We start from the raw sequence: 12506 nt of genomic DNA, 5'->3' as shown, positions 1-12506 counted from the left end.
CACGGCCGCTCTGTTTAGACAATAGGCATTTACAATTCCAATTTCTACATGTATGCGAGATGTTATTGCGACGTTTTGTATCTGCTTGAATTAAGTAGTTGTATTTTCTTTTACTGGTTTTCATGGTGGAAAACATTGAGCTAGTTCTAGTAGAATACTTAACGGCGTGTATAATGGATTGAGTATAGTAGTTCCATGGCTTGTTGGACGCAACTTCTGCTATTTAATCACTGCCAATAGATGATATTATTTCTGTTTTCAGCTTATCCAGTTGTTCTAGAGAATATATACTTTGATCTGACAATCGCTAATCAAAAGTGCCGTAAACATCTTCGTAACATTGATATATGTCAGGGCAACTATACGGCAAGTCAGTAAAAGGAGCTGATATAATAAGACGAGTGACCTACTAGACGGGATCCTGCCCGAAAATTATATGCCACATATACTCCATGATCCGTCCACTGGCGTCGTCAGGTAATTCGGTCTCCATAAGCCATTTGTGATACCGCACATAACTGCTCAATGGGCGCTGCAACACCTGCGTTCTCGACACCGCAAATTGCGCGCAGCATGGGGTTGCGATGACCTCTGGAACATTGGTATTGTTGAAGAACGTCTCCCAAACCTCAGGGAACACTTGCTCCGGTAAGTGCTTTTCGTCGCTTAATCCGCGAAATGGGCGGATCTCGTCAGGGCAGCCCGGATTGGGGTTACAGCGCAGGTTGGCGTAACCGTTGCGCTGGACGAAATCTGTCTGCAACATTCGGACGGTACGTACATTGCTGTGGTCGGAGAATTCCGTGTGCCAGGCTCTTGGATAGCCGTCCCGGTGGCTATGGAGGAAGACGATGGTGGAGGGGAGGTCATCATAATTGTCGATTATGTATTGCAGGTACACGTTGGCTTCTCTCCCTTTGTTCTTGGCTACATGGAGAGGTGCATCGGGGTCATCCACTGCATAGATCGCGTGCTGCCAGCTGCGTTGATGCGTTAGCTCCACCGGCTATACATCCAGAGTAAATGCCTTACGTGGGCAACTCGTTCACTACCCAGTTCGTATCGTCCTCTTTCGTCTTTCCAACAACAATAACGCGATCGATTGCTGTTATCTTGACCTTGAGGTACTCATTGTTAGGCGACTCAGCTCCCTTATGCCGTGAGGGCGTCAGGTCGGTGATACTTGGCCGCTTTTTTCTAGTGGTTGACGTGTTTTGAGAAATGGTGGGAGTTGGCATGGGCGTTGTGTATCCCAAATTGACCCCATTGTGCCAACGAGACAACTGGTGAACCTCCAAGGACGGGTTGTTGAAGCGTTTCGCGAGCCACACAATAGAGCAAAACAGCAGAACCGCGATGCTAAGACGCTCGATTAGGCGCATCCTGAACTCGATTCAGGCCTAGTTAATTGCGTCACCATCTAAGTGCAAATAGCTGTTCGGCTAGAATTCAAGACTCCAGTCGCCGGGGGCCATGACAATGATTGAATGAAGGCGCTTCTAGTGAAGGTGGGAGCAGGGATCTTAGTCCTTTGTCAAGGATTGAGAATTAGTGATTCATTCTTTCTTACCAACACCCAATGAAGTACACGGAGTGACTTCTGGATAGCCCCAGCGTACCATTCGCAGGAGCACTTTTCCGGGCACGAGACTGGTGATGTAACATTGAGTCGAGAAGGGTAGTTAGGTGGAATTACCACTACCGTGGCTAGACCTCGAAGAATTTTGCATTCCGATTATCACAGAATAAAGAGGTGGCATGTATATTAAACTCAAGCAGAAGGATCCAATCTCTGCTTAACGATCTTCACGATCTCCCTCCATTCCATCATCCCGCCGGACCCCACATCACCACACGCGAGCGATTTCTCAATGGGCCGGAGGACTTCAAACCAGCCCTGCTCAATCCCATCGACTTTTTTAATCCCCCAATCTTCTTGCAGCACGCGCATCTGCTGTGCTGTCACAGGATGCATCCACATCGCTGTGTTCATCGCGGGGGCGACAAGTATCCGTTTCTTTCTCCCGTCGATCAACCCGGTCGTGTCCCATGCGCGTACAACGCTCGTGAGTAGATTGTCAGACATCCCGTGGACCACTTTCGCCAGTGAATTGGCACTCAGTGGAGCGATAACTAGTAAATGAGCCCATCTACGGAGGGTGATGTGTAGTATGTCTGAGCCTCGGGTCCAAGGCTCGGTCCATTCATCCTCATCATGGAGGACCGAGTCGACGTTGGGAAGCGATGAGAGTGATTCTACCGAAGGTTGTTCCTCTGATTGAGCACGAAGGAACTCAGCGGCAGCTTTGGTAAGAATCACCCGAATTGAGATATTCGGATGGTCTGCGAATGCCGCAATGATAAGCGGTAGCTTTATTGTGGCAACAGAACCCGTTGCAGCCAGAAGTAGATGTACCTTGCCATCGTTGAGTGACGCGGCAATCTCCGCTGCTGGTGACTTTTCTGTTGTCATGATACTGGTGGATGTATACTGTTCGAATCTAGTCGGGAGAAGGTTGATGTAATCGGTAAGCTACCGGGCGAGATAAGATGGTTATATATTTCTAATCCAATCCGGTAGGTCTGCGCTAGCGGCTATTATGCAGAATAACTATAGAGAACCATGTTTGAGTGGAGATGTTCTCATACAGAAAGAATATGTTTTAATTTTTTGCCTTCCATTTTCTTGAGTCATTTATACTCAGTAGGGTTGTTGAATAATCTACATTAACAATAAGTTTGCCGGCCTGCGATCGAGTATTATCCATGAAGTAGGTTCATACAGCGTATTAGAATCAGTACGCTGCATCTCAAAATAGGCTTATATAGCTAAAATATAAAGCGTTCTTCAACAAGTAGCCGGGCTAGCTCAATCGGTAGAGCGTGAGACTCTTAGTCATCACGGTATCTCAAGGTTGCGGGTTCGACCCCCGCGTTCGGCTTCTCTTTTTGCTTTTTGTTTTTCTCTGTGATAGCAGAGAGCTATCTTGGTCCTATCTGCCACTCACTGACTTTGCAAAATGCTTTTTCGCTAGCTCTTTGGTTTCATATTGGTCGAAGTTTCCCCAACATTGCTGTCACTGGCATTCAATTGATACTTCGTTCACCCTGTCCATATGACCGTAATCAACTTATATCATGATATTGTAGGAACGCGATATCGATATGATGAAATTCCACACAATGGCCCTCGAAACAACTGCATAGGCCAAGGGCTGCTAATTGGGATCAACGTCTTGATTTGCTTGATGTTGGTAGCCTTCGATCAATTTTGGTCGGTTGATCAGAGAAACATAGATCCTCTTTTAGATAACGCGAGCCTGTTTTGGCCTATGAATGGATTCCTGGACAGGAAAACAAGCCGAAAGACTAGGAGGATACGCTATCTTGGCTGGGTACCTTCCATATATTGTGTTGTCGCAATACACCCGCCTCAACGCGTTTCCATAGGACCAGCGTATAGTCACTGGCGGGTGGAAATCGACTTCTATCTAGTGGTAAAAAGGTAGCAATGTCACTGTTCTTCTATAGATTAAGGTGTGGTATTGTGCACACGTCTCTCCTAGACTATTTGCTATACTTATAAGAACTGGTGACTATAATTGAATGATAGTATCCTTACACGTTATTGACAGCTTCACCAAGATCGGATCTCGTATCCGCTGGCTCATTGTGGCAAGTTTCTTGCTCCTCTCTCATCCTTTCCGGGATGAAACCCCACTCCTTCAATCGATGCTCATCCCAAAATAAGAACCCCCAGTTGCGTAGTGGATTTGTGACATCTCTCCAAAGCTCTATGGATGCATCTTCTAAAGTCGCATTTATTAAGCACCATGTCCAAGCCAAATTGGGACTATTCCAGTCCGCGTCTGATAGGAAGGTCTTGCCATCCGAGCCTTCATCACCGAAGTCCATAAAATACTCAATCTCAGGATCTGTATCCAGAGCAGAAAGTATGTATTGCGCTGAACTGGACAATGTGCCACGAAGTATGGCCTTTTGTTTGATCAAGCGTTCTTCTCGACAGGTTATGCTGGACACATGTATCCAGCGATAGAGAAAACCCAGACCGTAAGAGACATAATGTTCTCTGTTGGTGTCGTCAATCTCTAGACCACTCAAGTTAGCAAGATAATATTAGATTATCCGGTGATATTAATCATACTATGATCATAAAGATGTGATAATGGATCTTCATTCTCATCGGGAGAGAGCTCACACCAATCGTCAAATACGGTCGCTCCTGGCAGCTCTTCATATGCTCGAAACATATACTTCAGGACACATCGGATCTCCTCCATTTCCCATGGGCTGAATAAACTAAGGAAGAAAATCCATTGGTCATTGTCGTCAGGATGTACATCTTCAAAGTAATCTAAGCCATCAAACGATGGAAGATCCCTGTTATTGAACAAGAGTCGATGGATTTCCAGTCGGTAGAGAGCTCGCTGCATCCGGAATGTTCCTGATGGTGATAATACAACCTTCTCCTCCTTTGGCTTTTGGGTATCTGGTCTAAGCTCGAGGAATGAGTTGACCATATCTTCTAAGATGAACTCCACTATAGTATGAAGTCGAGCCATTTCAAGTAGATCGTCTTCCGCCATTGAGGCAAACACTTGATAAACATCCAACTTCTGACCTAGGTATTTCTCTGCAGAAAAGGAGTATGGTGGGTCATCTTTCCTCCCGCCCGCGTAAGGCGATCAACGCAGCGACTGCATCGACCATAACAGGTATCTGAAGGCATCTTTCAAGGATAGTTGATAGCAGCTGTTTTCGCTGTGATAAATACAACGCATGGAATGAGGGAGAGGCGATAACCAATGCATTTAGGGAAAGAAGATCTGGGATAGCATACAGAACGACTGTTTTGACCTCTGGAGGCAAGGCCTCTATTGTGACTGATTCCATCTCCAGAGAGCTGGGATCAAAGCATCTCGAAAACGAGAGGGAGACGTAATTTAGATGACATTTAAGCGCCAAGCCCCGCTCTTTGAAACGCCGCTCAAGGCTCTACTCGACTTTGGAACACTTGGGCATCTTCATAGTATAGCTCGTGGAAATGGATGACGGTGCTACTCCCAAATTCAAATGCGGAGCAGCAGCCGGTGCAAGGTCTCGCCGACACAAGCTATGTTTATCATACCTGATTTACTGTGTACCTGTTTCATGACTTCAGGGATCATCTGTAGTGTCAGTGTTTCACTACATACAAGCACTGTAACATTGGAGAGAGTTGCAGGGGCAGGCTCAGTCTTCATGACATATTAGACTCTCACCTGTGTAGCCTCAACGAGTTCGGGTTCTTTGCTTGCTGAATATATGGTCTCACTTGTGTTGCCTTAACGAGTCCAGATGGCTTTGTTTGCTGGTTTATGAATCATAATTAAAGTGTATTAATCAGGATAGCAACTAGTTGGCTAGGAGCGTCTGTGGCCAATACCAGAAATACTTCCCGGCGTGTTGACAAACGCCATCATCAAGGGCAACGACAACATCTAGACTCATTATGTCAACAAGATAGAGCATATTGTACATTTGCTTTGGTAGTGGGATGCTTATATATAACCGTTTAAAAGATGAGCAGCTGGAATGTACGACGACCCTATTACCAAACACACAGAGATCAATCCCTGGGAGACACGAACACTTGATGGTCTCAGCTTCTAAATGGGATAGGTCTTCTGAGGCGTAAGTTTGCCGTGTTGCTATTTAGTTTCTTTTGAAAACTGTCTATTTGCTCTTTACCATCCATGTCTTCTGCTAGGCTTAGCTTACTGACTGATCAATGCTCCCTTAGGCATTATCGTGCACGACAGGGTTTTCTGGTCAAATATCACCTCCAAATCCTTACCATAGTGAAAGATCACTTCAAACTCACATAGACTAAATCAGGAAAGCTAGCATGAATTGGGATAAAGCAAGAGATGCCTGGGGTACCCATGCTTTGTATGGGTATGGATAATGTTCTTTATCCTTCAACCCGCAACAGGAACTTAGCTAACCATCTGTGAAAACAGAGCTTATGCGGCACTCCAACATGGGTGGATATCAGAGGACAGGAAACAGAGGAGGGAGGCCAATGCAAGGCGTGAAGCACAGGGCCATGCAAAAAGCGGAAAACGCAGGCGTTGAATGGTGGTACTCATAGTCTTTCCGCGGTACCTGCCATTGGCACGCATAAATCATCCTGGGTCTAGAGCAATGCTGCCAGAAGTCGCCTGCCACGAGGAGATGATGCTGTGCTGAGGGTGCTGCTGGCAGCAACTTAGTCCTCGGTAGGGACTGCTTGCCTTGTAATTTAACTATCAACAATCGCCTGCAGATCTGTTTTGCTTCGTGGAGATGCTCCTGCTTCTCCTTTAACCACTTGGATTGCATGTTTTGTATGTTATACATGTTTGGTTGGTTGTGAATCCTTCCCCGTTTTGGTATTGCCTGCTTCGTCCTGTGGTTTGTTTAGCATTCTTGATCATATTTTCGTCCTATTTTTTCGGTCTTTAATTGTAGTTCTCAGTAAGCTTAACTGATGCTTTTTGATGAATTAGTTCTTTTAATTCCCCCCTTTTCTCGTAGCGAAAAGAGATCAACCGTTGAAGCACCGTGGATCCTGCAGCACTTAGCTAGGGTAGGCATGGGCAGCTCACCACCTTGTGTTGGCAACTATTTACAGCTTATCCCAAGAAATACAGCCCGCTGACTGTCTGTAACAATCCTCATTACTTCTTAGTTTACCCATGATGTATCCTAGGTGGATTGAACCTACGATAGTCTAGGCTCCATGGCCGATTGAACTTCATGGATTTAGTGCATCTACTACTAGTAGGAGGTCAGTATGTTATTATGAGTGCGTCCAAACCGAAGCGGGGAAGCTAATCGCATATATAAATCATTAGGACCCTATTTTATAATTCGACGAAAGTATATATATGACGCACATAATTGAAGATTATCACGCCTCTTCTAAGTGGTGGACAAACATGAGGACCTTTGCTTACTGCCAACAGATGGCAAGGCTGAACCCCGCCATGATAAGCAAGTCCCACCGAGCCCAATTCTTCAGGCGCCCCCCTGCATCATGAGGCAGCTTCTTTCTTCTGATATCATTACTCTTACTAACAAGACATGACCCAAGCAAACGGGCCGCAGTATGGACCCGTTTTCTGCACTTAGCATAGCGACAGCTGTTCTTCAATTTGTTGATTTCGGTACCAAATTACTCAGTGGGGCTCACGAGATATACTATTCAACGACTGGGACGACGGAAGAGAACTCTCTACACAGACTGGCAGCGAAATGTGGGACATTATCGAAAGAACTTCTCCAGCTTATCCGGAGGAGTATTCCAAGTGATCCGAAATCGAAACGTGCGGTTTTGCGGGCAATATTCACGGACAGACTGCATGAGAAGGAAGAAACATCGATTGTTGGATACATTGAAGGAATGTCGGCACCAGTTAACCGTACAGCTAGAGACTCTGGACAGGTTAAACCCCACTTACCTTCGTCTCATCTGACAACAGAGTTTAATATTCTCGTGATTTAGATCGGAGCTCAAACAACGCTTCCAGAGCCTAGCTGAAGAAAGCTTTGATGGCTTTGCCTCACTGCAGACAAACCTGAACAGCTTCCATACCGTTCTCAAATCTACAGTCAGCTCTAATGCCAGTGCACTCCTACAGGAGCTATTAAATACACCTAGTCAAGCACTTGCAGAAACCCGCATCCTGCAGGGTATGGCTTCTGCGTCAATGCATCAAAGAGAAAACCAAATAGATGAAGCCCACTTTGAAACATTCCGATGGATTGTGGATGATGCCTCTAAGAGCCATGGACTATATCGAAGACGTTTCAATCAATGGGTTCGAGAAGGAACAGGGGTCTTCCACATCTCCGGAAAGCTGGGATCTGGGAAGTCCACTTTGATGAAGTTTCTGTCTACCCATAAGCACACTATAAATGGGCCTGAGCAATGGGCTGGAAGGATGCGCTTAGTGCTTGTGCGGTTCTTTTTTTTGGCGGCCCGGGGCTGAAGCAGAGAAGACGTTGGATGGCCTTTTGTGTGGTGTTTTGCATGATACCCTGAAACAATGCCCGGAATTCATACCAGTTGTCTTCCCGGAACAATGGGAGGAGTCTATGAGAAGCGATTGGAGAGTCCATTTGCAGTTTCGATTTTCTCAAAAGGACATTCGTGCGGCTTTGAGCACCCTCTTGCACAATGAAGAGCTCTATAAGAAACACCGCCTCTGTTTCTTTATTGATGGTCTTGATGAGTGCTTGGAAACCTACCAGGAAGATTACCATGACATGGTGAACTTGCTCCTGGGCTGGATAGATGTGGCCCCGTTTGATCTGAAGCTCTGCCCCTCGTCTAGGAACTATGAAATATTCCGCACTGCTTTCAAGGACGAGAAGCGACTTCAGCTCCACGAATTGACTCGACACGACATTGAGAATTTTGTCATCCATCGACTGAAAGGATTCGAGATATGCAGCTACACCAAGTCAGCAGCTCAGGCTAAGCAGAAACTAGTAAAAGAGATAGTTGATAGGGCTGATGGAGTTTTCCTGTGGGTCGCTCTGGTTCTGAAGTCGTTAAGAGGGTCTCTAAAATATGACAACCAACTCGAACATCTGTTGAGAAGAATACAGATGATACCACGGGAAATGGAGCCACTGATTGACCACTTGCTTACCTGGGCTAATCCACTTGACCGCATTTCAGCGTATCGAACCTTTGCGGTGGTTGGAAAACTGTCCGAGCTGGGAATGGCACCAATGACTCTCCTTAGAGACAGCTTCTTGTCTGACTATGAGATGGACACCACGTTTGCCATGCACACTGAGCTAAGAGGTTGCGGCTAAATGTGTCTGGTATGGCAACTCGTAAAATTCAAGCCCAAGCAAGACTTAATGATCAACCGAGAGGCCTTCTTGAGATAAAACCCCTACCCTGCAGAGGACATTTATCTATGAAACACCCCGATATTGAGCATGTCACCTTCACCCACCGCTCAGTGTTTGATTTTCTACAGACGCACCACGTACTGGATATTATGGAAGCATGCGAAGGGTACGATATTGTTGACGCCATGAGTCAGATTGTTCTCGCCGAAATCAAGTTCTTTGGCTTGTACACTTTTCACTCCACCAGACTTCGATGGCTTCTCCTGAAGGACTTGCCACAATTACAGGGATACTGCCAGAAAGAAGTTCGAGGTGTTTCAACATTCCGTTTCTTCGATGAGCTTGATCACGCAGTTCTTTGCACCCAAGGACTCAGCCCCCTTCAGGACCAGCAAAACCAACTTCCGGTATATATCAGTAAGACGGGCCACTTCACGCCCTCCGCATGCTACTTTTCGGTTTTTCACTGGTCTATCTATACGCAATATGTCGAGTATATGCGCTATAAGGTCTTCCAAGATTCGAGGTTGGTCCTCGACAAGTTTCAATTCACACATATCCTAGCCTGTATTATTGAATCTATGTATGATACTGGCAATGTCAAATTATTGCGGGCAGTAGAGCCATACTTGGAAGGCTTTGCCCAGGGCCCACACATGGAGATCACTTACATCAAGGGATGGTCCCATACCAATATTCTAAATACAGCGCTTCTAGCAGTCCTAAAATGGCTCGCTGTTTTGAGCCCCGCCGACAAGATGCTATATGCCACCCTCTTAGAGAGCCTCCTGAGTTCGAGCACTGAATATTCCTTGGGCTATCCGAGGGACTTTTCCCCACCCACGGCACAATACTACAACCCTACAAGTGGCGATTCATAGATCACGACTATACAAGAGTTATATAAGCATTGAACATCAAGAGACGGTGCAATATCTTACAGAGACACGTAACGGCTACAGTGTCTCTCTTCATGAACTTGTCGATTTCTGGAAGCTGGAAAATGCATCCAGGATAAAGAAATTACTGGGTCCAAAGCCTGAGTGCCCAAAAATGGACCCTTCAAGAAAGCTTGATGTCTTGAGTCAAACTCCGAGACTGTACCGCGGTCGTTTCGGACTCATTGCTGGAATCGCACAACTACCCTGGTACATTAGTCAATACGTGACTAGGTATCTTACTCCGAGGTGGTTCAAGTCTCGGCGAGCCTCGTTGGGAATGCAGAAGAGTTAGGGCATGGCTGAGGAAGAACGTTTATAGGATAATATTTGGTCTGTGGGTATTGAGTTATTTTCTTAACATATTATCTGGTACATATTGGCAGGCATATGAAGAGCTTAATACTTGTTGGATTCTTGTTTGTTTGAGCGCATTACTTTCATTTCTCATATTATGCATCTTAATCAGTTACCGGCAACATCAGACAGCATTATAACATAAAGACCACAAGTCATCCATCACATCACAAAACCTCAAACCTATTTCCCCCCTTCCAAAATTCATTAACCATTTTTAGACGTCACCACAACATTCACTCTAGGCCTTGTTCTCCGCAACAACAGAGGTAACCCCGTCAGCCCCAGCCCTCCGCTTCTTAGTGATAGTAAAACCACCCGCAAGCAGGAACAGCGCCTCCAAACCAAAGATAACAGCCAGAGTGACCATGGCACCAATAACACCCGCCACAGGTCTAGACACACCATCACCACCACTCTTCGACGTGGCACCCGCGGAATCGGATCCCGAGCCATCAGAATTATACGACGCACACTTACCGTCCGTGTTTCCACAAACCTTACACCACTCCTCTGTATCGGTGACGGCAATCTTCTTCGTCTCCTCGACGAACTTCGACCATGGGATCGTGGCACTCGACTGACCGTACAGAGGGAATTCCTTCGGGGCGTCGTTGGACCCAGTAATGGTGCCGTTGTGGAAGATAAAGCGCACATTAATCTCCGAAGCATCGGGGAATCCATCTGCAGTGGAATCGGTGATCAGCTCCCAAGACATAGACGACGCATAGTCAGGGATTCCGGTGAAATTGACATCAGCGGCGGGAAGCTGAGCAAGCCCGAAGTAGGAGAGGAAGGTTCCGTAGGAACCGAACTGGATGTTGAGTTTGTTGGCACCCTTGGAGGTGATGGTCTTGTTGAGGCCCTGGAGCATTTCGCCGGCGAGCTGGGAGCCTGCGATGGCACGGACGGTGTCGGAGGTGTTGTAGGCGAGGTTGTATTGCTCGATGTTGGCGAGGAGGAAGAGTTGCTCCAGCTGTTCTGTTGTGGGTGTGTTGGTCGTGTTGTGGATGTTGGCGACGTTGAGGTAGTCGTAGATGGTGTAGGCGTTTTTGAAGCTCATTTTGTCCTTTGCGAAGGCGCCGTCTAGCATGGACGAGAGTGACTGGTAGAAGTCCTCGGTGGAGTCGTAGAGGTCGTTGTATAAGGTTGAGCTGTAGTAGCTGTTGCTACTGACCTTGGCGTTGTTGCAGCCCGTTGCGTCCTGCAGCCAGGTGTTGTCCTCACTGTTTGTGCCCGTGGAGACCAGGCTGAGGGGGATGAGCTGGTAGCCGCCCAACGGGGCTGAGACGGTCGTGCCGTTGGCCAGGGTCTCGTTGGCCGAGGACCCTACCGGCGGGTAGACGCCTTGCATGAAGGCTACGCCGGAGTTCTGGAGGACTGCGTCCGAGGGCGAGGACGCGGTGAGTTGCTTTAGGTTCACGATGTTGGAGCTGATGCCATCGATCTGCAGCGAGGAGCTTGCGTCGATGTACCGGTCGTGGTAGTAGCTGCCGGCTTGGTAGACCTCGCTGTATCCGAGGTCGGTGAGCCGGGTGTTTCCTAGCACTTTGGGCGTGCGGTCTCCATGGCGGGCGAAGATGTATGCGCCCAGGACCCTCTCTGCGGAAGCGAGGTCCATGGCCGTCAAGGCCAGCAGGAGGCTGGTAGGCTGGAAGGAAGGCCGCATCGTTTGAAGTGTGATTCTTTACGACTTACTACCTCGCAGCAGCCCTGAATCTGGAGCAGCAATTTGCGGTATGGCTTCTGAGAGGGAAGTGGAAGAAAGTGGGGTGTGGACTAGTAGTTCATTATATATACTCGTAGGGGTCTTCGCATTGACCGCGGAGAAAGTTATGTGATCATTATGACCCCCTACACTGACGGAGGGGGTCACATCTAGTGAGAAACTTAACCATGCTATTTCCCCCTCTTTTTAATATACCCTGAAGGGGCAAGTTTCTACGGCGGTCAATGCCGAATGAACTTGTAATGCAGCCGTTGACTGGTTTGTCGGAGGGAAAGAAGCAAAAAAGCGTACTAGTTAGTAGCGAGCTTAGGTGCTCCGAATGGACAAACAGGGTAACATATGGGAGTGGGGCATACGGAAAATTATTAGCTAATTGACGTCTATCGCTTGAAGATAATGGGCCATTGGATTAACGTGCAGAAAGTGGAGGCGAGATGTCGGCGAGGGGTCGGCTTTGACTACCAGGGTCTTGTCAAGTCGTTATCGGAGTATATCGGCCAAGTCCGCGGTGCCAAGTTCACAATGAGATACACGGAGGTGTCTATCAAGTCTCCGCGGGGATTCTTTTT

General features: G+C 47.2%; 5 protein-coding genes and 1 non-coding gene across 6 annotated transcripts; 2 read left to right on the top strand and 4 right to left on the bottom strand.

Annotated features, from left to right (window-relative positions):
- Positions 1-409: 409 nt before the first annotated feature.
- BDV27DRAFT_144455 (DUF3431 domain-containing protein) lies at positions 410-1382 on the bottom strand (the record flags this gene model as incomplete). Its single annotated transcript, XM_032070264.1, has 2 exons — positions 410-980; positions 1033-1382. 2 exons carry the CDS (start codon positions 1380-1382, stop codon positions 410-412), a joined length of 921 nt encoding a protein of 306 aa, XP_031928495.1.
- A 194-nt stretch (positions 1383-1576) lies between these two features.
- BDV27DRAFT_103721 (putative flavoprotein) lies at positions 1577-2491 on the bottom strand. Its single transcript, XM_032064334.1, has one exon. The coding sequence runs from the start codon at positions 2471-2473 to the stop codon at positions 1772-1774; it is 702 nt and encodes a 233-aa protein (XP_031928494.1). The 5' UTR covers positions 2474-2491; the 3' UTR covers positions 1577-1771.
- Positions 2492-2858: 367 nt separating this feature from the next.
- Positions 2859-2942, top strand: BDV27DRAFT_t91. The gene has a single exon. It is a non-coding gene; the product is annotated as a tRNA-Lys (tRNA).
- Positions 2943-3618: 676 nt separating this feature from the next.
- Positions 3619-4607, bottom strand: BDV27DRAFT_156904 (uncharacterized protein; the record flags this gene model as incomplete). Its single annotated transcript, XM_032072412.1, has 2 exons — positions 3619-4109; positions 4166-4607. The coding sequence occupies 2 exons, from the start codon at positions 4605-4607 to the stop codon at positions 3619-3621; spliced, it is 933 nt and encodes a 310-aa protein (XP_031928493.1).
- Positions 4608-7833: 3226 nt separating this feature from the next.
- BDV27DRAFT_144453 (uncharacterized protein) lies at positions 7834-9615 on the top strand (the record flags this gene model as incomplete). The annotated part of the gene is made up of 5 exons (XM_032070263.1): positions 7834-7918; positions 8042-8538; positions 8680-8860; positions 8905-9496; positions 9537-9615. The coding sequence occupies 5 exons, from the start codon at positions 7834-7836 to the stop codon at positions 9613-9615; spliced, it is 1434 nt and encodes a 477-aa protein (XP_031928492.1).
- Positions 9616-10242: 627 nt separating this feature from the next.
- BDV27DRAFT_126876 (histidine phosphatase superfamily) lies at positions 10243-12193 on the bottom strand. Its single transcript, XM_032066641.1, has one exon. It carries the CDS (start codon positions 11875-11877, stop codon positions 10450-10452), a length of 1428 nt encoding a protein of 475 aa, XP_031928491.1. The 5' UTR covers positions 11878-12193; the 3' UTR covers positions 10243-10449.
- Positions 12194-12506: the final 313 nt, after the last annotated feature.

This window comes from Aspergillus caelatus (genome assembly GCF_009193585.1).
Source record: "Aspergillus caelatus strain CBS 763.97 unplaced genomic scaffold BDV27scaffold_69, whole genome shotgun sequence".
In the NCBI taxonomy this organism is placed as follows: Eukaryota; Fungi; Ascomycota; class Eurotiomycetes; order Eurotiales; family Aspergillaceae; genus Aspergillus; species Aspergillus caelatus.
Note: the sequence above shows the minus strand (reverse complement) of the source record. Positions and strands in the feature narration are given on the sequence as shown.